This window comes from Microcebus murinus, chromosome 2, assembly GCF_040939455.1.
Source record: "Microcebus murinus isolate Inina chromosome 2, M.murinus_Inina_mat1.0, whole genome shotgun sequence".
In the NCBI taxonomy this organism is placed as follows: domain Eukaryota; kingdom Metazoa; phylum Chordata; class Mammalia; order Primates; family Cheirogaleidae; genus Microcebus; species Microcebus murinus.
In genome coordinates, this window is record NC_134105.1 from 52,620,675 (window position 1) to 52,645,248 (window position 24,574).

Genomic DNA, 24,574 nt, shown 5'->3' on the forward strand with positions numbered 1-24,574 from the left:
GAAAAAGCCTATATAAATTTGACAGAACCATTAAAATGTTTTTCTTGATGTGAATTTCATTTCATTAGTATTACATGGCATTATCATTTGAGTTTTAAAAATGATTTTAAATTATTGTTTTTTGATTATAAAAGTAATACATTCATTACATAATTTTTAAAACACAGAAATATACAATTTAAAAATGAAAAATTAATATCTTAATTAATATCTTTCTTTTTATTAATTCATCTGTTTACTTTTCTAACACTGAGCCTGCATTAAATATGTTTTCAACTTGCCTTTTTTAAACAATATCTTCTAAACATTTCCCATACTATTATATTAAAGATGAATTTTATGTGGTTATCAAGCACTAGATTTTTGTCATTGACAATAGTAAGGTTTTATTCATTATATTCATAATTTGCTGATAAAAGTAGCCTTTATCTAAAAAACACAAAAAACTGGTTGAGTAGTCAGAGAAGGGGGTTCAGATTTTGCAGTGTCCAGTGTTATTTTTAATCTTACCTCTGAAAAGTGATGTAGCTTCATAATTCCTCAGTTCTCCACTTTAGAGTAGGAGAGCTAATTATATTTGCTCTTTAGACAATTAGAAAAGCTTCAAGGCTGACTCTAGTCTTGTGTCATGATGTTGAACATCAATAGATACATGATATAAACACTATAATAAACTGAACAATAACAAACATACACTTAGTCCTAAAACTTTTTTCCAATCAAAATCATTTAATTAATAGAAAAGAATAGTGTTAGCTTCAGCAGCACATACACTAAAATTAGAATGATATGGAGACAATTGGCCTGGCGTGGTGGCTCATGCCTGTAATCCTAGCACTCTGGGAGGTTGAGGCAGGAGGATTGCTCAAGGTCAGGAGTTCGAAACCAGCCTGAGCAAGAGCGAGACCCTGTCTCTACTACAAATAGAAAGAAATTAATTGGCCAACTAATATATATAGAAAAAATTAGCCCAGCATGGTGGTGCATGCCTGTAGTCCCAGCTACTCAGGAGGCCAAGGCAGAAGGATCACTTGAGCCTAGGAGTTTGAGGTTGCTGTGAGCTAGGCTGATGCCACCACACTCACTCTAGCCTGGGCAACAAAGTGAGACTCTGTCTCCAAAAAAAAAAAAAGGAATGACATGGAGACAATTAGCCTGGCCCCTATGCAAGGATGATACACAAATTTGTGAAGCATTCAATATTTTTAAAAGAAAAAAAATAGAAAACAATACATTTAAAATGCAATAGAATATTTTTCTGTATCTCTTGTTTTAATCTTTTACGTAAAATTTATTATTTTTATCTACTTAATTCTAGGAATTACAAATATAAACTGCTCTGGCCACATCTGGGTAGAACCAGCAACAATCTTTAAGATGGGTATGAATATCTCCATATATTGCCAAGCAACAATTAAGAACTGCCAACCAAGGAAAATTTATTTTTATAAAAATGGCATCAAAGAAAGATTTCCAATCACCAGGATTAACAAAACAACAGCTCAACTCTGGTATAAAAACTTTGTGGAACCGCAGGCCTCTGTGTACTGTACCGCGGACTGTCCAGGACGTTTTCAAGAGACACTGATATGTGGAACAGACGTTTCTTCCGGATGTAAGTGTCGGGGCACATTCCAAATGCAAACAAAAGCTAGTCTAACAATTAACTGGTAATTACCAGTCTTCTCTAAAAATAGAGGTAAATCGATGTAGTTCACTTCTTAGATTGGTTTAATAAGGGAAATGCAAACTCAAACGTCTCCAGGGCCAGGTTGGTGAAGGTTATGAATTAAGGAGGTTGGTGGGGCCAGTGCAGAGAAGAAAGCTCAGAGATGATCTACTAGTCCCAAATCCAGCATTCTTGGGGGCCCAGTATTCCTAAATCTTTTGCCTCTTCAAAGGAAGACAGAATTAATGTGAACTCTCCAAATTTTAAAATGTTGCCAATGCATTCAAAAAACAGATTTTCACTACTGACTTGGCTACAAACTGAGTATGTGAGGGCCAACATCTTCAGATTTTAAATGTTGCTCTTTTCATCATTTTTTCACTTATGTCTTTTATTTGCTTTCCAAACTAATAGCATCAACCTTGAAGATGATCCCATGAGAAATTTTGAGGCAAGATTTAGGGAGAGTTGCAAAACTGGCTTCATGTTGCCGCTGTGCTTCTAGCTTTCTGAACTTTGCACAGGTTGCCTGACCAATCTAAGCCTCAACATCTTGCCTATAAGATGAGGCTAACTATACAGGCTGCATTAAACCCTGAATTTCAATAACTTAATTGAAAGCATATGATAAAGTTTAAAGCACAACATCAATGCCTAAATCCTTAAAAATGCATCCTTTTGATAAAACATGAGGAGATTCTGATACATTCCCCTGTTCCTACTCCCACGATTCCAGTTGTGAGTCACTATGTTTGTTACTATAATTAATAATGAAAATGGTTAAGTTAACCTTAAAAATATATACTAAATTCAATTTCTATTCCTAGTATTCTGAAGGTGTTTACTACAGTAATACGGGCTGACTTATATAATGATATACTTAATTCTTGGTTCTACTGTTATGAAGGGGCGACTCATAAGTTCAGCATTGTTTTAACCTAGGGACTCATTCTCTATGGCACCTAGGCCCATTTTCAGTGAAAATTAAAGGGATTTGGCTCTTTGCCATGCTCCCTTCCTCCATACATTTGAGAATCAAATCTGAGTTCTAGCCTCTTCCTCACCTCCAGACTTTTTTAGCTGGAGCCAGGCCAATGTCACCACTACTGCCTGACCCTCTAGCGGCTGCCAAAAGCAAGAGGTTTCCTTGCTCTGTAATGAGGTCATTGCCCTACTTAACTCTGGGCAGCTGATCTTGAATATTTTGTAAAAGACAGAAGAACTATAGGAAATGGTTGAGGTGAGTTGAGCAAGGAAAGTCGGTAAGTTTCGGTGTCAAAGTATAAAGTTGCCTTAAACTAATACCTTAAACATGCTAAACTTGCCCTAAATTGTGAAAGCTAAACCCCAGGCAGATATCTTATCTGATGTACTTAATCTCCTTAGCTTGTCCACATCCTCAGGAAACATAACCAACATTCGATGTTAAATACTTTACTATTTATCCTTTGGGCTGGGAGTAGGGGTAAGATACTATACAGTTTCTTCACAGGGCAAATAAGCAACTTCCACAGTTATGGGAAATGGTTACTTGTTAATGTAAGCCAGAGGGAAAAAGGAAGTAAAATAAATATTCCCTCTGTTGTATGATAAAATTTCAACAAAGTTAGTTTTTAGATCTAATTGCCTTTTATTTGTGATTCATGAATTGGATAGCATCTCTTTCTGTAAAATAGATAGGTGCTCCACTGGACATGACAGAACAGTTGGTTTTTGTAAGGTGGGAACAAAGAAACAGAATAATAATAATAGTAGTAATAATAATAATAAGATGGGTTAACAACAGGTTACTCCATATTATTTTTCTTGTAGGAATTAAAGCAGGGGGGATTTCCTAATCATGCCAGCTCAGGTTACCTGGGCCCTTCCTGATTAGTGGCTGTGAATCTTCTCATCAGGGTGGAAAGCCTAGTAGGTGCTACAGTGGAGATGGAAAAGAGTTCTCATGCAGAAATTAAGATATAGCAAACATTTTTTAAAAAGCTGATTTTATCTTCTTAGAAGGAAAGAGTGAAGCTGGGGTGGGAAGAGCAGGGAGATGGCATGGCATCTCAAAGAAAGAGAAGGGGGGGTGCCAGTATTGAGGCTGAGCCACTTGCTGATTTTAAGGGAAATGAAGAGAAAGAAGAAAATAGTGATTGTTGTCAGTTGATGACAAAAGCGGCAACAGGATGTCGAAGTCCAAGACTTGGTTTCCTGCCTTTCCTTGTAGAGGGGATTATCACGGGAGATGTGACTGTGTCCTCCAGACATGCTGAGGCTTGGAGCTCACACCCTGCTGTTTGCTCCAGACTCTTTAGACTGTAAAAATCAGATTCTCAAAAACAACTTTGAAAAAGAGAGAGCTTCACATCTCTTTTCCATTCATTCAGCTCTTTTCAGAAGTTGTGCAAAATGCAACTCCTGCAGGGCAACTGTTAGAGAACTCATAGGATTGATCTTTAACTGTTACCGGGGAAACTGTAGGATTGGGTATTTTCCTGTTATTTTTGCAAGGCTGCCCCTTTCACTTCTCTTTTCAGAAAACACTTGTCTGTTTGGGGGTTTACCTGCTTCCTTAAGATTTCAGCTCAATTGTATCACTTAGCAAGAGTGAGTTCATTTTGGCTTGGTCTGTTGGGGCCTTCTATAGGAGCTTAGTCCAAAACAATGGGCTCCTATGAATTTAATTCAGTACCTCCTTCCCCGTGCTGCAGTATGTGTAACTGATCACCCCCAAGCGTCCTCCCTGCGTTGGCTGAGAGGCCTCTGCCCACAAACCCAACACCAGGCAAAGTTTAAAGTAAGAGAATGGACTTGGCTCCCCTTCTCGGACAACCTAATAGAAACACTTACATTCTCTGTTAATGGCTGTTTAGAAAGAACATCAGTCTTTCCATTTATTTAATTTGTGAGTTGTAACTCCTTACATAGCCCTCTGGTTATGAGTATGAACATGTAACTGCCAGGTAAGAGTTTACTCAAACCCCTGAATTCAAGCTGAATGTCTTCTTGGCTTCGCATTCTTAGCAAACAAAACTTCCTACTTAAGTAGGTCAAAAAAAGGTTTTTGAGGTTATTGTGGCATTCTAGAAATCACATTGCTTTCACTGGACCACTTTGATCACAGGATATGTGTACGGTGAGCTTTACTATGTCAACTTATCATCACTGTTTTGAACAAAATGATTATATGTATTTTTTAGACTGGAGACAAATCATAAAAGACAGAAGATAAATGAATCATTGCTTTCCCTGAAAAGATATCCAAATATACTTAAAACGTTCTTTGCTTTAATGTATCATTTCTGAAATATAAACTGTATTATCACAATTTCCATTTTAGCCACAATCCTAGACACTTCTTAGATTCTAATCTGTGATTAAATGCACACATATTATGAAAAATTTGTTAACAGGGCCACAGCAATCATAGGATAAAACATTACAAGATATCTTTATTAAGATATTAAAATAAACTGCACACAGTCATGTTTTAATTTAATCATTTGTTTAGAATTTTAAGCATCTTGGACTTGAATTTTAACCTTCTTTGACTTCTACTTATAGTGGTGAGAGCAGATTTGTTATTCAATAAAAGACCCTCAATATTGTCCTTAACATTGCTATTAAGTGTCATTACCACACAATTAGGCTGGCCTGTGCCCTGCCTGGGTAAGAAATTGCAGAGATCTTTACCAGAAGCTTTGTGCCTCTCTTCATTTTGTTCCTTCTCATAATCATCTTGTCAATCAAGCCAACCAATTCCAAGCCAATGGAATAAACTTCGTTGGGTAGTTACTACTATGCACCAAAAATGTGTTAAATGCTAGAAATGCAAAGAAAAGGGAATCACAGACTCCCTCAAGAAGCTCTCAGTAGAAAATGACCCTTGGCTTAACAAGAAACCAGGCCTGTGATTAGTGAGGGTCCCAATAACGGGTGTGGAGAGTTGAGGGAAAGAACAAAAATGTAAGCCTCCTCCTTGTATATTTTAGGATATTCTCTAGTATCTAGTTATATTGCAGGGCTTTACTCCTAGGTATTGAATAACCAACCTGGCAGTGAACTCTAACTCATTGAGATCTATCTCATTGTAATCAATGAGAAACCACAACTCAATCTCTGAAGGGATTTAAATTAATGTTTCCACACCTACCTTCTTTAAGGCTCAATTAAAACAAAGATTTCTTTTACACTATTTGGAGCCAAGTTTCTCCCCATAGTAACTCAATGTTGCAAGTTACCAAAATGTTTTAAAGTACTTTAGTGTATTTTCACTGTTTGAAAATAATTTTTTAATTATTAAATCAAATTGCATTCAATATAGAAAATTATCAAAATTTAGACCAGCTAAAAAAGAAATACCCATTGTCCCCATAATCACACAATTTTATCACTAACATAATCCCTCTTTAATAATTTGGAATATGTCTTTCAAGTTTCATTCTCTCTTTGTCAATCTCTCTCTCATAAAACCACTACACCAAACTATTTTGCCTTTTTCACCTTATTATATGATCATTACCTTCTTAATTAAATTAATTAAATATACCTTTAATGCCTCCCAAAAGTCAGGTGCTTCAATTATCTTCTGTAACATTGCTTTTGGGGTGTATTTTAGAAGTGTATTCTATATACATATATATATGTATACATATATACATATGTATAGTTTATTTAACCTTGTTTTGGGGTATTGAGGTTGCTTACAATTTTATTTATTATTAGGGACATTTTAAGGGCACATCCTTTTAGCCAAATATTTTTATATTTATCTATGAACATTTCATTAAGGGTACATCCATAGATGTAAAATTGCTAGGTTGCAAGATATTACTTCTTTTAAAGACTGTGGTATGTAAAGTGCTCTCTATAAAAGTTGTACCAATTTGTACTTCCACCAGAAGTATGTTAGAGGATTTCCAGGAGTCCATTCCCACATTGCATAGTACCATTTTCCCAAATCCTTGCTAATTTGATAGGCTTAAATATCTATTATCATTTTGATTTGCAATGATAAAATGATAAAAAAATTTTAATATTTTTAAATTTGTATTTGTTTAATATATTTGTTTATTATTTTACAAGCAATATTCTTGGTAGATGATTTGCAGGTCAAGTGAAAGAGCATATTTGTATTTAAGGTAAATCTTTCTGTGTAACTTCAAGTGCACAATAAGTGTCTGCAGTTTTATTCTCCATCAGCCCATATTTTTCCATGCCTTGTCATTCTCTGAGTAGTCGAGTTTCCCAGACAGATCCTTTTGTAGTTCACAAGAGTGATGACTGTGTGTTCACACACACTTGTGATATGTTCCTCCCTCAAACCTTTTTGTGACTTCAGCACATTACCTGCCTGACGTGCAAAAAATAGAAATTAAAAAAAAAATCTCAGGTAGTATTTCACATATAAGTATAAGCTGAGAGAACAACATTTGAAAAGTGAATATATGATAAACACTCAATATTTCCATACTTCTTTTTTAAAAATCTCGATCTTGGTTATTCATTACTGGATGATATAAATGAAAATTTCAAATGCCATGCTCTGGTTGGTGGGGTTTCATAGGCTTCGGAGGCCCCAAAGCCTCAGTGTATCAGAACTCTTTCATCTTTTCCCGTCTCTTGGGTTTTGTTTTCCCCTGTACTGGCTTCATTCTTAAATAACCTAAAGACTGTTAAAAAATAGTTTCATTATGACAGCAAGATGGTCACCAACAATTCACAGTTCACATGCTACTCAGAGACAGCAGTTTCAGGGGGAAGAATGCACCTCCTTTGCAATGGCTCCAGAAAGGGTCCCTTGGAGAATTCTGATTGGTTCATCTTGAGTCATGTGCTCATTGTCAAAGGGAAATTCTCTGATTAGTCAGCCTAGGTCAAGGGCACACTTCTGTGGAGAGCCTAGTGGTTGACAGCCATTGTGGCACGGGTCAGGTGCGGATCAGGCTGGGGTGAGGGACTGGGGAGATGTCAGTTCTCAAAGTGGAAAGATGCTGGCAGAAGAAAAGTAAGAAAGTTCTCTGTAATATGGACACCAGAGAAAGAGCTGAGTGGGGGGGGGGAGTGTGGTAGTGGGAGAGAGCCTTGAAATAGAATTCTGTGAATACCAAACTTTAAAAAAATCTTGTTGTTTTGGTAAAATATACATAGCATAAAATGTACCATTTTTACCATGCTTAAGTGTACAGTTCAGTGGCATTAAGTACTTTCACATCACACCACACAGCTCCAGAATCCTCCTATTGCCAACTGAAACTCTGTACCCATTAAACAGTAACTCCCCATCCACCCTCCTCGCAGCCCCTGGAAACTCCCATTCTACTTTCTGTTTCTACGAGTTCGTCTATTCTAGATACCTTGTTCCGGTGGAATCGTACTAGTATTTGTCCTTTTGTGCATGGCTTACTTCACTTGTATGATGTCTTCAAGTTTGCATGTTGTAGTGTATGTCAAAATTTCCTTCCTTTTTAAGGCTGAATGATATTCCGCTGATGTACAAACAGCTAGCTTTTAAAATGACCAGGGGGATCCATGCCAGAGGAGAAGATAGTATGCCAGAGGAGTAGAAGAAAACTGTGAAGAACCCTTTCACAAGAGCCTAAAACAGAGACGTTTCGAGGAGGGAGTGAGCACAATATCAAAATGCTGCAATAGTCAAGCTTGATGACAACTGACAAGTGATCATGGGTTTGTTGAATGGAAAGTCGCTAATGACATTAGCAACAGTGGTTTTGGTGGAATTGTGGAGGCCAAATCCTGATTGGGGTTCAAGAGGAAATAGGAGATGAAGAATAATGGAATTATAGCCTCTTTTAAAATGTTTAGCTATTAATAAAAAAGGAAAGATATAGCGGTAGCCGAGAAGAGGCAGAATTTGCGATGTTGTTTTTGTTTTTTTTTTTCTTTTGTTTGGATGGGTGGAACTTGACCATGTCAATATACCCAAAGAAGTGGAGAATATAGTCAAGTATATGAAGGAGCAGAGCAGTGGCTGATGGCAAAGTGGGTTGCAAGGTGAAGTGGCAGAGAGAGAATGAGGTGCTGAATGCCAATTAGCCTGATTTCCCAAATAAAATTGACAGCTTATCAACTGACTACTTTATGAAGAACATCATGTTTCTCATGGCAGCTCCTAAGTGATATGTTTTATTGCAGACCCACCAGATGTTCCTGATGAAGTAACCTGTGTCATCTATGAATATTCAGGCAATATGACTTGCACCTGGAACGCTGGGAAGCTCACCTACATAGACACTAAGTATGTGGTGCATGTGAAGAGGTAGGTTCCTTCCTTATTGGTTTCACATAAGTAATTCCACTCCAGTTCCGTCAGAATACTTCCTCCAGCACAGATTCAAGAAATCGGACTTGAACATTAAGTAGCATCATCATAGCTCACTGCAACTCCAAACTCCTTGGCTCAAGCAATCCTCCTGGCTCAGCCTCCCAAGCAGCTAGGACCATAGGCATGTGTCATCACACCCAGCTAATTTTCTTATATTTTGTAGTTCCAGTGTCTCACTGTGTTGCCCAGGCTGGTCTTGAACTCCTGGCCTCAAGCAATCCTCCTGCCTCAGCCTCCCAAAGTGCTGGGATTACAGGTGTGAGCCGCCCTGCCCAGCCCAGAAAATATATTTCCTAAACAAAATTTTAAACTTGCCAACCACCACCTAATTTCCTATTTAAGTATCATAAAAACATTTTTCAAATATTTTTTAACTATTACATATTTCTTTTAAAATCCTTTAATGCATTCAAAATTATGCATGTTTAAATTCTTTATATATAGCTTTTGAGGGACATATCTCTTTATCAAAAGGAATACTTATAATAGTTTTGAGTACTGAGATTGTTTTTACTACACAAAAAGTCACTCCTAGGCCGGGCGCGGTGGCTCACGCCTGTAATCCTAGCTCTTGGGAGGCCGAGGCGGGCGGATTGCTCAAGGTCAGGAGTTCAAAACCAGCCTGAGCAAGAGCGAGACCCCGTCTCTACTATAAATAGAAAGAAATTAATTGGCCAACTGATATATATATATAAAAAAATTAACCGGGCATGGTGGCTCATGCCTGTAGTCCCAGCTACTCGGGAGGCTGAGGCAGAAGGATTGCTCGAGCCCAGGAGTTTGAGGTTGCTGTGAGCTAGGCTGACGCCACGGCACTCACTCTAGCCTGTGCAACAAAGCGAGACTCTGTCTCAAAAAAAAAAAAAAAAAGTCACTCCTAACATATTAGGAATAGATTTACTGAAGAGAATGCTTTCAGAAATATCCACTGGAAACAGCATAGGCTTTAGAGGTTTACATTTGATTTCCAGTTCTGAAATTTATCAGTCAGGTATCTTTTATGATGCAAATATCAGAACACCCAAGTTCAATGACTTAATGGACATGACCTTATTTATATCAGATCCCAGTGGTATGTAGTACATGGCTGGCATGATAATTCAGTAGTACTGCATGGACCTAGGTTCTTTCCATTTTTCTGCTCTGCATTCTTTAGTGTCGGCCTTAATATTCAGATGCTGTATCCGCAGGCTTGTCATCCAAAATTCCAGGCTGGAAAAGTGGTAAAGCACAAGGGACATCCTCCCCTGGACTTCCATCTATATTGCATTGGCCAGAACATTGTCACAGGTCTACTCTATCTGGATGGGAACCTAGAAGGGCATTGCAAACAGAGTTTAGTACTAGCGTCCAACATCTGCCATAGCTGCTAGATGTGTGATCCTGTAAAAGTTATTTAGCCTTGCTGAGCCGCAGCCTCCTGTGAAATGAGGATGATTAACACCATAAAACTGATTAAAAAAAAAAAAGCAAATTATAGGAAATGACTTGCATGTAGAAAATGCTTAGAAATACAAACAGGCTGGGCACGGTGGCTCACACCTATAATCCCAGCGCTTTGGGAGGCCGAGCGGGGAGGATTGCTTGAGCCAAGGAGTTTGAGACCAGACTGGGCAACATAGTGAGACCCTACCACTACAAAAAAAATTTTTTTTAATTATCTCTCAGTGCCCAACAAAAAACAACAACAAAAAGGTATGTCTTAGTTAATTTGAGTTGGTATAACAAAATACCTTAGACTGGGTAATTTATAAAAAATGGAATTTAGGCTGGGCGTAGTGACTCACACCTGTAATCCCAGCACTCTGGGAGGCCAAGGTGGGAGGATAGCTTGAGGTCAGGAGTTCAAGATCAGCCTGACCAGGTGCGGTGGCTCTCGCCTATAATCCTAGCTCTCTGGTAGGCCGAGGCAGGTGGATTGCTCAAGGTCAGGAGTTCAAAACCAACCCGAGCAAGAGCAAGATCCTGTCTCTACTATAAATAGAAAGAAATTAATTGGCCAACTAATATATATAGAAAAAATTAGCTGGGCATGGTGGCACATGCCTGTAGTCCCAGCTACTCAGGAGGCTGAGGCAGTAGTATTGCTTGAGCCCAGGAGTTTGAGGTTGCTGTGAGCTAGGCTGATGCCACAGCACTCACTCTAGCCTGGGCAACAAAGCGAGACTCTGTCTCAAACAAACAAACAAACAAACAAACAAAAAAGATCAGCCTGAGCAACAGCAAGACCCTGTCTCTACCAAAAATAGAAAAAAATTAGCCGGCCTTGGTGTTGCATATCTGAGCCCAGGAGTTTGAGGTCACGGTGAGCTATGCTGATGCCACTGCACTCCAGCCCTGGCGACAGAGTGAGACTGTCTCAAAACAAAACAAACAGAAAATCCCAGAAATTATTGCTCACAGTTCTGGATTGCTCACAGTTCTGGAGACTGGCAAGTCCATGATCAAGGTGCCAGCACTTTGGGTGTCTGGTGAGGTCCCATTCCCCATACATGGTGACTTCTATGTATCCTCATGTGGCAGAAGGGCAAGACCGCAGCCTTCAACTCTTTTATACAGGCATTAAACTCATTTGTGAGGGTGGAGCCTTCATGACTGAATCACCTTCTAAAGGCTCCACCTCTTAATAGTATTGCATTGGGGTTTAAGTTTCAACATGTGAGTTTTGTGGGGGACATCAGCAATCAGACTATAGCAATGAGTATTAGCATATCATGGCTCAAGGTGAACTCTGTAGGCTAGTTTGATTTGTTCTTACATCAAACCTGACTGAGGAGAGGGAAAGATTAATGTAAAGCCATAAAAATGACCATTTATAGTATATTATAAATAATTTTATTTACATTATTTTAAGTAATATGGTAATTTTGGACAAATCTAGAAAGCGATGTTGATTGTGATCTAATAAGAAAGGTTAATTTTCCAGCTGTTATGTATATGCCAACAATAAATTCACTCATTCATTTAAACTAGAATGTAAGCTCAGTGTGGGCAAGAATTTTTGTTTTGTTCATTGCTGAATCAATTGTGCCTAGAATGGAGCCTGACACATAGTAAGTGATCGATAAATATTATTGAGTGATTATTTTAGTTGATAACTAGAAATAGACATTTCCTATGCTCCCCTTTCACAATCTAGTTAAATAACAATACAAGGTCATATATATTTTAAAAATTATTTCCCCCTTGTCTTTCCTAAAATCGAACAGTAAACTATAGCCAAACTGTGACAAACCTAACCAAGTTCCAAATTGAAGGAGGCCAGATTAATGAGATTTCATCATATTTTAAAGAGGACATAAAGGATACAAAAGATTAGCATAAAAATGAATGTTCTCCTTCAGCAAATTCAAAGCACTATCTCCTATAAGCACAGACAAATTGGAAAAGGAAACAAATATCTATTCATCTTATAATTAATTAAAAACAGACTAATAACTTGAAAAAAATAGAGAAGAAAAAGTCAATTTCTCTAACTGACGAAAAGATCTTTCCCTTAAGGAGGAAGTTGGCTCATAATGAATGTTGTGGTTGAGGTAGCACCAACTTTAAAGCTCCTCTAAGTCTTGGATTGTTAGGCATTTTTCACTTTGGCAGATAGGTTGAGATCAGCATTTGCGAAGTTTCACTTCCAACTCTGTTTTCCAGTAAAATCACATACACAGAGAAGCCTTTTACTCAGTCTACCCATTCATTCCCCCGCTGTTTCCTCCAATCGTAAAGTAGGGCCACCAGGGGCCTCCTGGTGGTGGGCTGATGTTGTAAAGTAGAGGAATTATATATCTATGTTGCTTCAAGAGCTTTCTTTCTCCCTAGCTCCTTTGTGGTGACCCCACTAGACAGAACTGCATTATTCACAAACTCTCTACGAACTCCTGCGGAGATTAAACATTTTTTTTCTATCATCATCAATAGGTGGTGATAGAAAAAAAAATTAATCTCCGCTGATAAGTATCTACCTATTGTTGTCTTATTATGATTAGCAGCTTCATGTAAATATCATTTTTTCTTTATCTTGAAAACTCTGGTACTGATCATTTCTGGCACAGTGCCTTCTAGTCCATAAATACTTGTTGAATAAAAATGATTGCATGATGGCCCTGCATTCTGTTCCATTCAAGTCAACTTAGCAAATATTTATTTAGCATTTCCTGTCTTCCTGGCACCATGTTAAATTCTAGAGATTTAAAAAATATAGACATCATCTCTGTGCTCGACAAGCTCATAGACTTTTTAGAATAACTCCAATGTTGGAATGTTTGGGCAGCATGGAAGACCAATAGGGCAAATGTTTCTAGATTAGATACCATTTTAGACCACTTAAAGTCAGTGGTCTACTCTGCCAGTTTATAAGGACTGCTTGTTTTTGCCACATCTTCTTCGTCACATGCATATTTCTAATAACCAGAAAGAGTTCTTAGATATGATTCCAAATGCTATTTTTAAGGCTCTGATGTTAGGCTTCCATAATTCCTTTAGGACTCAAGAAACAGTTTATATTTTAAAATCCATTTCCTTACCAATCATGAGCTCAGAGAGCTCACTGTGTCTGGGAACAAACACTACATTGCTGACTGTTATTACTTTAGATTCATGACCACTAACCTCAACTGGGTGCAGAGAGCCACCCAGTAGTCTTACACATTTCACTAGCCAAGTCACTTTCCCACTAAGCTGGGAAATTACTTCATTACTTTTTCTTTCATCTCTGGTCTCCAGTATCTTCCCCTCCCCACTCTCCATTGATGAGCTACTTCCTACTTTACTGAGAAAACAGAAGCGATGAGAAAGACCACAACCTCCCCCAGCTACTAACTCACTGACATCTGGACCCACATACTTGATCTTTCCTTCTATTGATTGCTACAGATGAACTACCATTGCTCTAAGGTCAACTCTCCATGTGGGTAGTAGATCTTATCCTCCTGACTGCTGGAGAACATTGCTCCAACAATTTTTCCTCTCTTTCTTCTGCATCATCACCTTATCTCCTTCTTTCTTATTTATTTATTTTTAGAGGGAGGGTCTTGCTCTGTCGCCCAGGCTTGCCAGGCTAGAGTGCAGTGGCATGATCATAAACTCACTACAACCATGAACTCCTGGGCTCAAGCCATCCTCCTACCTCAGCCTCCTGAGTAGCTGGGACTATATGCATGCCCCACCTCACACCATGCCTGGCTAATTTTTTCTATATTTTTTAGAGACAGGGTCTCACGGTATTACCCAGACTGGTCTCAAACTCCTGGCCTCAAGCGGTCCTGCCACTTTGGCCTCCCAAAGTGCTAAGATTACAGGTGTGAGCCACCACACCCAGGGCCCTCTATGTCTTTCCTGGATCATCTCCATCAGCTTTCCAATAAGCCCTGGCACCTGCCCTTTTGAAAAATGCAACCCTTCCTTGCTGCTTGTCCTGTACCACCCTTTTCCTCTGCTCCTATTCATGAATAAAACTCCTCAAAAGAGTCATGTATACTGTTTGTCTCTACTTTCCTTTTTCTCCTGTCTTTAATCTAGTTCGGTCAGGTTTTTACCCCCACCTCTCTACTGAAACAGCTTGTATCAAAGTCACTAGTGATTTCCCCATTGCCAAATTAAATGGTCTATTCTCAGTCCTTATCTTATCAGGACCACTTAGCTCCTTACTTCCTTCTTTTGGCTTCCAGGACACACTCCTTTTTGCTTTTCCTCCCACCTTCCTGAATGCTTTTTCTCAGTCTCCACTAGCAAAAAGAGATTTACGTGATAAGCTGCTTGGAAACAGGGTTCATTGGTTCCAGAGGCTCAAAGCCAGCGTTGTCAGTTCATTAGTGAAGATGCCTTTACTGGGCAACTGTTCATCTGAGAGTGTCTTATCTGCATTACTACTCCTAAAGAATGTGTAGTGGGTTATCTCTTCACTTTTTTCATTGTTTCCTTTGCTGTGCAGAAGCTTTTTAGCTGACTGTAATCCCAATCACCTATTTTTGTTTTGGTTACCTATGCTTTTGAGATCTTACCCAAAAAGTCGTTGTCCAGATCTATGTCCTGGAGGATTTCCCCAATGTTATTTTCCTAGTAGTTTCAGGTCTTCAATGCGTTTTGATTTGATTTTTGTTTATGTTGAGAGGTAGGGATCATTCTTTTGCATATAGTTATTCAGTTTTCTTTCTATTTATTGAAAAGACTGTCCTTTCCTTATTGTATGTATTTGGTGCCTTTGTTGAAGATGAGTTTGTTGTAAATGTGGAAATTTATATCTGGCTGCTCTATTCTGTTCCATTGGTCTATGTGTCTATTTTTATGCAGTACCATGCTGTTTTGGTTATTATAGCTTTGTAGTAAATTTTAAAGTCAGGTAGTGTGATGCTTCCAGCTTTGTTCTTTTTGTTCAGGATTGCTTTGACTATTTGGGTTCTTTTGCAGTTCCATATAAATTTGAGGATTTTTTTTCTATTTCTATGATGAATGCCATTTGTATTTTGACAGGGATTGCATTGAATCTGTAAATTACTTTGGATAGTCTTTTTTTTTTTTTGAGACAGAGTCTCACTCTGTTGCCTGTGCCCTGGCGTCAGCCTAGCTCACAGCAACCTCAAACTCCTGGGCTCAAGCAATCCTTCTGCCTCAGCTTCCCGAGTAGTTGGGACTACAGGCATGCGCCACCATGCTCGGCTAATTTTTTCTATATATTTTTAGTTGGCCAATTAATTTCTTTCTATTTTTAGTGGAGACAAGATCTTGCTCTTGCTTGGATAGTCATTTTAACAATATTAATTCTCCCAATGGAATATCTTCCTATTTTTTTATGTCCTCTTTGCTTTCTTTCTTCGGAGTTTTATAGCTTTCCTTGTATAGATCTTTCCCTTCTTTGGTTAGATTAATTCCTAGGTATTTTATACTTTCTATAGCTAGTGTAAATGGGATTGCTTTCTTGATTTCTTTTTCAGATTGTTCTCTGTTGGCATATATAAACACTACTGATTTTTCTATGTTGATTTTGTATCCTGCAACTTTACTGAATACATTTATCAGTTCTAACAGGATTTGGTGAGTCTTTAGGTTTTTCTAGGTATAAGATCGTGTCTGTGGACAAGGTTAATTTGACTTAGTGAGAAGCCTTATCAAAGCAGGAGATGTGTGAAAGGTTTTTAGAAAGGCCTCAGGAACAGGTCTTATCTCAGACATGTAAACATGAGCCTTCTCTTCTTTGGGCCTTCTCTCCCCTATTTTTTCTGGGTCCAACAAAGTGATTTCATCTTGTTATCTGCAACTTTCATACCTAGGATAGCTTATTATCTCTATCTAGACTCATTACCTAAAGGATCTCATCCAAATTGATGGTGTAAAACTTCCCAATTTATATGAATCCACAGTCCAAACATCTCCCCTGAGCTGCAGCTGCCATATGTCTAATATCTCATTCTATATTTCTTAAAGCTATCTCAAAGTTAACATTTTCAAAATCAAACACTCAGTTTCTTCTCCCAGACTTACAATTGCCATTTCAGTAAATGGCAGTTCCATCCTTCACATTATTCAGGTCTGGATTCCTATCATGCCTTTCATCCAATTGATCAGCAAAACCTTTTGGATCCATCTTTAAAAACTGGACCTCACCTACACCACAATTCTGGTCTAAACCACATCATCTCTCACCTGGGTTGGTACAAGAACTTCCTAACTGGTCCCCTAGCCTCCAGCTTTGTCCCCCTAGAGGCCCTATTCACATGCACCGCAGATCATATCACCCCTCTGTCAGAACCTCCCACTTCACTCAGAGATAAAACCAGAGTCCTTCAGTGACTACACATGACCCAACATGTCTTCTAAATCTCCTCCTCCAACACTCTCTGATTTCATCTCGAATCTCCTTCTATCTCCCTCCTACTGAAAACCCTCTGATCTCCTTGCTGTTCTTTCATCAGGCCAAGCAAGGTCCTGGCTCAGGGCCTTTGTATATTACCTAGAATGTACTTTCTCCAGAGATCCACAGGGCTTGTTCCTTTACTGCTCTAATATCACCTTCACAGAGAGGCCTTCCTCCATTTCTCTAAAGAATAAAATCCCCTATTCCTATTCTCAGAGCTTCCTAACCTGTTTACTATGCTTTATTTTTCTTCTGAACGTTTATTACCACAGATATATATATATATATAAATATATATCACCTGTGGTATTGATGTGGACATATATATAAAATTTGTTTCTACCAGAATATGGCTCCACAAGAGTTGGGACTTTATCTGTTTTGTTCATTGTAGCCCCAATGTCTACAGATGTGCTTGGAACATAGTTAATGTTAAATAAATATGTGTCGAATGAATGATTAAACAAATGAAAGACACTATTTACCATTATTATCATAAATCAGCAGTGTTTATTGAAAATCTATTAGTTACAACTAGGGCTAGGTGCTCAGGGAACACCAGAAAAATATAAATTATGCTGACTCCCTTCAACAAATAATCTGTTATGTATTAGCCCATGAAAAAAAGAAATAGAAATAAGAAATTCAAAACTTTGCATCATACAGTTCTATAAGAAACATAGGAAAAATTCTACTCTCTATTCTAAATACAACACTCCTGATGTTGGATGTGGAGAGTTTCTCCCCAACACATCAACCAATTCTCTAGCAGATACCAGCTGGGCATCCTCTAATTTAATTCATCTCTGACACTATGTCCCTGGAGTTAGCATCAGATCCCATGGGCTGAGGGCTCATTCCCACAAGATTGCCCCTTACTTCATATGCCCGTTGCAAGCCCCAGGTCATGCCCTGCACTCCTAATGCATTGGTTAAAAATCAGAGTTCCTACAATGGGCTCCTGAGTCTCAATTAATTTGCTAGAGGGGCTCACAGAACTCAAGGGAACACTTTCATTGTGTTTACCCAGTTATTATAAAGGATATTACAATTTATTACAAAGGACACAGATGAACAGCCAGATTGAGGAGAGATGCATGGGTCAAGGCCTGTGGCATGCCACCCCACAGGCATTTCCATGTCTTCAGCTATCCGGGAGCTCCTTGTACCCAGTTCTTTTGGGTTCTTATGAAGGCTTCATTTATAAGCATGGTTGATCATTGGCCATTGGTGATCTACTCAACCTTCATCTCCTCTTTCTTCCTTGGAGATGGTAGGGTAGGTGGGAGTCCAGGGGAGTTGTGGTATCTGAAAGTTCCAACCCCTCTCTTCACATGCTTGGTTCCCCTGGCAACCAGCCCCCATCCTGAGGCTACACAGGAGGCCCAGCCATCAGTCATCTCATGAGCACTTTGGAGATTCCAAAGGTATTAGGAGCTGTGTGCCAGGAACAAGGCAGATACCAAATACGCATTTCTTATTATATCACAATGTCATAAGCTTTATGTAAAAATAGTCCTAAGTTGTAGTCAGTCATTATTATTGGATTCTTCAACTAAAATAGCGCTTTGTGATCTAGGTGCTATTTATGGGGTAGAGTTTAAAAGAAGAATTAAATTACCTGGTTAATGTCAATTTGAGAAGACATTTTCATTTTTGACTTGTGGTCTCAATAGGTATGATAAAAGAATTAGCCACAAACCAATTAAGAACATGTAATGTGGTTTTCTCTAACTGGAAAATATTCAAAGATGTCCTACTTACCATTTACACATAGTTGCCATTTTCTCGTTTTTACATTTGAATTTTTCTTTCTTTCTTTTTTTTTTTTTTGAGACAGAGTCTCACTCTGTTGCCCTGGCTAGAGTGCCATGGCATCAGCCTAGCTCACAGCAACCTCAAACTCCTGGGCTCAAGCGATCCTCCTGCCTCAGCCTTCTGGGTAGCTGGGACCACAGGCATGCACCACCGTGCCTGGCTAATTTTTTTCTATTTTTAGTTGTTTGGTTAATTTCTTTCTATCTATAGTAGAGACAGGGTCTGGCTCTTGCTCAGGGTGGTCTCGAACTCAAGCAATCCTCCCTCCTCGACCTCCCAGAGTGCTAGGATTACAGGAGTGAGCCACCTCGCCCGGCCCTTACATTTGAATTCTTATTTAGCATGAGGTTAACATACCTTATAACAAGTTTTCTATTAATGTATTTATGTTCCATCTTATTTCAGAAAGAATATAAGGCAACTACAAAAGCATCTAAATTTAATGGCATAATTCGACTTTAGATATAAGCAATATAAAAGAAATTTCACTGGTTGAAATATAACAATTTTAAGTTTCATTTGTACTCTTTAGAATGTGTCAAAGGTACATATCATAAATGCCTTTTAATTTATGAATATTGTTTGTTTAATGAGTGCCTTATTATGTGTGAAGCTATCTGCTCCTTGCTTTCTGATATCATTTACACATCATAACAAAACAATGTTATTCCTATTTTACAGAGTAGTAAGTTGAAGTAGATAGAGGTTAAGTAACTTGTTCCAAGTCCTACAATTTATGAAAGGGCAAAGCTGGGATTTAAACCTGGGTCTGTCTCTAAACCCCACACCCTGTGCTTTTAGTTACCATGACATATCCTTCTATCCTCTCATGGTGTTCATAGTGATCTCACTGCCAGTGTGAGGGTAGAGGCAACACAGGCACGTGCATTGGAACTTAAAAACCTGAACTGAATGAGAATAGTTGCTAAACCTACATGCTTTATAGTCCCCTGCCCCACAGACCCCCAGGGACTGTCAGGCTTAGAGAGATTCCTTGATCACTTACTGAAGTTGCCTTGCTCTGGTAGTAGCAATAAATTATATATATATATACATACATATATATATAGTTTCTGTAGTATTTTGATTCATAAATGTGTTGCATCCAGCATGCTACTTGAATTCCAAAAGATGTAATTGGCTGGTGAGTTATAATCCAGGTGGGATATTGTGGGGCTGGAGAAATTTGGAAGTTGCTGGAAGACATATGGCAGTAACCGGACCTGGTGGAGCCCCATAAGCTCTATCTTCCCCATAAATCCTATCAAGGCAGTCCCCTGGACAGAGAACAGTTAACAAAATTAGATAAAGAAATCAGGCTGGAGTTTGCCTTAGCAGCACAAATACTATAATTGGAACAGTACGATGAAGATGGACATGACCCCTGATCAAGGAAAACATGCAAATTTGTGAACTATTTCCATTCATTAAAAATAAAAGTGTAGGCTACTTGGCTTTCCACCATTGTTCAGATTTCAAGGTTATTTCCTTTTAAACTAATACATCTATATCAAGGTAGGTTTCACAATGCAATGCAATTAACTTAGGAGTCTATAAATAATACATCCAACAGACAATATAAGGCCTATACCATTGCTACAGCTATCAAAACAAGGAGAAAAGATAAAATAAGAAAATGATATTTTAAAACATGATTAACTTTCTTTGGTAATTGGTTGGCTCTTAAGGGTAAGAAAGAGAAAGTTGTTAAAAATGGCAAATTTAGAAAGGAGGAGAGCAGGCCTTGGACCACAATGGAGAAACTGACAAGAAGTGCTGATTTGTGTGAAACGCAATTTAGTTGTTTACTTGCTATAGTTCTGGTCCCCACCAGACATCCAAATGAAGCTCCCAGGAAGAGTGTAGATATGCAGGAGATATACACGTGGGATAGTGGTTGAAGGAAGGTGAGTGAGCCCAGGAGAAGAGCTTAAGGAAAAGGCAGGTGCCAGGACTGACCCTCGATGTGTGTGGAGTCAGAGGGCCCGGAGAGAAACCCAGGCCGGGGCTTGGAGGGGGACAGATGTCACTAGTGGGAGTAAGAAAGAGAGACAGGACCTTGCCCAGAAGACAGCGTCCAGGTAGCCAAGGGAAGTGAGAACTTTGAGTAATCAAGAAGGACAAATGCTTAAGTGAGGGTTCAGAGGACTTCGCCCTGCAAAGGACATCATTTTAGAAGAGCAGCTTCATGGGAAGAGCAAAGGCAAAAATCACAGTAAAAGGACTGAAGACCAACTAGAAATGGTAACCTGGATGTAGTTACCAAGGAGGTAGAGGATCTGTTTGAAAGGTTCAGAATAGAAAACACAGAGTTGATAGTTCAAAGCGTTCAAGAAAAGTAAACTCAGGGAAGTCGAGTGGAAACCATCCCACGCTACAGATGGATGGATTACAGATAATAGGTACAGTGTTTTTTGGAGTCTGAGGTTGGGCCCTATATTCATCTCTGGAGGTTTCTCTCATGAGTTCTAAACCCACTGAGAGAAACCAAAGAGTCAGCAGGTGAAATTCAAAATACCAAAATATTTATAATATTTTAAGTATTTAAACCTTCAATGTAATATTTAAACATTAATTTTAAATACTCAAATAATTTTAAATCTTGAAAATATTTTACATGATGAAGCTGATAGTGGCGAGCACGGCTTCGATGGGTGGCAACTGTGAACTTGGTAACACCCATCCTCCCAGAATGGATGGAAGTGCCCCCCAACCCAGCCAGCACAGACAGCTGTGGGCCCCTATGTGGGGGGCGGGGCTTACTCCTCTGACACTTACAGCGTATTGGAGGAGCAGCCCAGCATGGTCATGCCCCTGGGCTTCCGGCTCCCAGGAGAAGGGAGGGAAGAGGAGACAGAGCTGCGCATGCCCAGTTCTTCAGCCCTAGCTGAGTAAAATTACTGCCAGCCTTAAGAGGGAAGAGTGAGCAAGAGCGCGTGGCAGGACCATACGCTGGGAGGTTTAAGGACAATCCTTCTTCACAGAGACCAGAGGAGAGAAGAAGCAGTCTCCAGCGCTCCCCTCACCACTACCCCCAACTCTTACCTCTCTAAAAATATTGGTTGTTTGGGGCTAGAGGTGTAATAAAGAAGGCTCAAACTTTCTGTCCAAAACCAATGTCAATTGATAAAATTTGAAATTTTGGCATTAATGTTGGGAGTCGACTACCTGTCACCACCCTACCCAACAGAAAGACAGAGACACAGAGGATGCAAACACACAAGAGGAGTTTATTTTCTGGCTAGCCAGGGTCCAAGCCTTGAGCACCAACGCAGTGGCCACTCTGGTAGGCAAGGACCCCGACCGGGGTTGCAGCGTGCCTTTGATCCCTATGGCGCATACGCTATGCATTGGCTGATCACGCGTGGATCATGCATTGACCTTTAACATGATTGGTTGGCTGGTAGCCCCACTATACAGGGGTTCAAACAATGCAAAGTTGGCACAAGCAAGCAAGCAAGCAACAGTTTCCATGGCACAGGCAAGCAAGCAACAGTTTCCAGAAGCCGGATGTTGCTTCCGGCTTTACTGGGGGTGCGGGGCCTTGCAGGTGTGCAATGACTCGACCCCTCACATTAATAGATAACATTTGGAATTTTATGAAGTTGAACGGACTGGTAAGAGGTCCTTATTCTATTGTAAAAAACTTAGAGAAATAGTTTGAAATAGTATTTAAAAGCTCTCTCCATTCCCCCCATCCCAAACTACATCGTTCTCCCCTCTCTCCTCCATCCTTCTCAGCAGTAAGTGAGGCCCCTTCCCCTCATGAAATCAGTTATCAGGTCCAGTCAGTTCTACTTTCAAAATCCTTCAGGCTGGGCGCGGTGGCTCACGCCTGTATTCCTAGCTCTCTGGGAGGCCGAGGTGGGCGGATTGCTTGAGGTCAGGAGTTCGAAACCAGCCTGAGCAAGAGCAAGACCCCTGCCTCTACTATAAATAGAAAGAAATTAATTGGCCAACTAATATATATAGAAAAAATTAGCCGGGCATGGTGGCACATGCCTGTAATCCCAGCTACTCGGGAGGCTGAGGCAGGAGGATTGCTTGAGCCCAGGAGATTGAGGTTGCTGTGAGCTAGGCTGACACCACGGCACTCACTCTAGCTTGGACAACAAAGCGAGACTCTGTCTCAAAAAATAAATAAATAAATATAAATAAATAAATAATCCTTCATATCCATCCTCATCGACCTCCACTTGCTTCAGACTAATAATCCAATTCTGGATTATTTCAGAGCCTTTCATTTTTCTCCTACCACTACTTTCATTTCCCATCAATCTACCCTCCGTAAAGGTGCCAGACAGCCCCAGAGACCCTTAAAACAGTGTGAACCTAATTATATACATTCTCTTTCTGTCATTCACATGATAAAATCCCAGGCCTTCGGTAGCTCATATAAGGCCTTGTGACCTGGCCTGCTGCCTTGCAAGTTACTTCTCGAATTTTCATGCTCCGGAGTATCACCCTTTCTTGAACTTTCTCAGAAATGTCATGTCATTTCATTTGTTTCAGAACGTGCTAGCTGTTTCTGCTCAGAAGGTTGGCCTTCCCCTACCCCACGCAGATCTGTCATGCCCTCTTGACTCCTCCCAGATCCTCACCCTCACCCCACAGCCTGATAGAAATGTCTGGTTTCCCAGCCCTTGCACTGAACCCACATGCCCTGCTCTTTCCCAGAGGCAGCTCATTGATTTCAAGCTTTGTCCAGGGCTGACTTAACCAATATACACAATAGGCACAGGGGCTAAGGCCCACAATTCTTATAGGAGTCCATGAAAATGCTTAATTTCATTTAAAATCAGAAGAGAAAAATAAATTGTTAGGTTAAGGAAAATGTTTTAATATAAAATATTAATATTTTGTGTTTGTATCAACATAGTTGTAAAACAATATATATATAAACATGCATGCGTATAAATGTATACATATATGTGTGCATATATGCATATTTTGTATATTTTACATATAATACATATAAATATAAATATATATTATATTATAAATATACACACACACTTTTTTTTTTGAGACAGAATTTCTCTTTGTTGCTGGGGCTAGAGTGCCATGGTGTCAGCCTAGCTCACAGCAACTTCAAACTCCTGGGCTCAAGCAGTCCTCTTGCCTCAGCCTCCCAAATAGCTAGGACTACAGGCATGCACCACCATGCCTGGCTAAATTTTTCTATATATTTTTAGTTGTCCAGCTTATTTCTTTCTATTTTTAGTAGAGACAGGGTCTTGCTGTTGCTCAGGATGGTCTCAAACTCCTGAGATCAAATGATCTACCCGCCTCGGCCTTCCAGAGTGCTAGGATTACAGGAGTGAGCCACCACACCTGGCCCACATTTTTTTTTTTTTTTTAATGGAGAATCCATGGACTTACAGACAGGTGCAAAAAATAAATCCTCTTTTGCAACCCAGAACTCATTGTTCAGTATGAGTTTTGATACATATAAGAAGGAATATTATGAGACAGTTTAAAGTGACAGGGGTTGGCTAAGCACGGTGGCTCATGCCTGTAATCTCAGCACTCTTGAGAGGCCTAGGTGAGAGAATCATTTGAGGCCAGGAGTTAGAGACCAACCTGGGCAACATAGCCATACACTCTGTCTCCACAGAAAATAAAAAAAACTAGTGAGGTGTGCTTGTCCTAGCTACTCAGCAGGCTGAGGCAGGAGAATTGGTTTGAACCCAGGAATTCAAGGTTATAATGAGCTATGATTGAACCATTGCACTCCAGCCTGGGTGACAGAGTAAGACCCTGTCTCTATATTTAAAAAAAAAAAAAAAAAGCTTAGGACATGAGAAATCTCAGCTGTATTAAGTTAGTATTCTAATTTCATGTTGACGTACTCCTAGCACTCTGGGGGGCCAAGGTAGGAGGATTGCTTGAGATCAAGAGTTTGAGACCA

General features: G+C 39.4%; 1 protein-coding gene and 4 non-coding genes across 5 annotated transcripts in view; all 5 read left to right on the forward strand.

Annotated features, from left to right (window-relative positions):
* The window catches only part of IL23R (interleukin 23 receptor), a 63,371-nt gene that overhangs the window by 2,059 nt on the left and 36,738 nt on the right, over positions 1-24,574 (forward strand). Inside the window, exons 2-3 of the mRNA XM_012767231.3 lie at positions 1,319-1,615; positions 8,810-8,933. Coding sequence (XP_012622685.1) covers positions 1,319-1,615; positions 8,810-8,933 — 421 coding nt within the window. The remainder of the gene's footprint in view (positions 1-1,318; positions 1,616-8,809; positions 8,934-24,574) is intronic.
* On the forward strand, positions 1,105-1,207 carry LOC142869767 (U6 spliceosomal RNA). The gene has a single exon (XR_012918335.1). It is a non-coding gene; the product is annotated as a U6 spliceosomal RNA (small nuclear RNA).
* On the forward strand, positions 6,910-7,013 carry LOC142869900 (small nucleolar RNA U13). The gene has a single exon (XR_012918447.1). It is a non-coding gene; the product is annotated as a small nucleolar RNA U13 (small nucleolar RNA).
* On the forward strand, positions 19,986-20,092 carry LOC142869787 (U6 spliceosomal RNA). Its single transcript, XR_012918345.1, has one exon. It is a non-coding gene; the product is annotated as a U6 spliceosomal RNA (small nuclear RNA).
* Positions 24,004-24,129, forward strand: LOC142869872 (small nucleolar RNA SNORA40). The gene has a single exon (XR_012918421.1). It is a non-coding gene; the product is annotated as a small nucleolar RNA SNORA40 (small nucleolar RNA).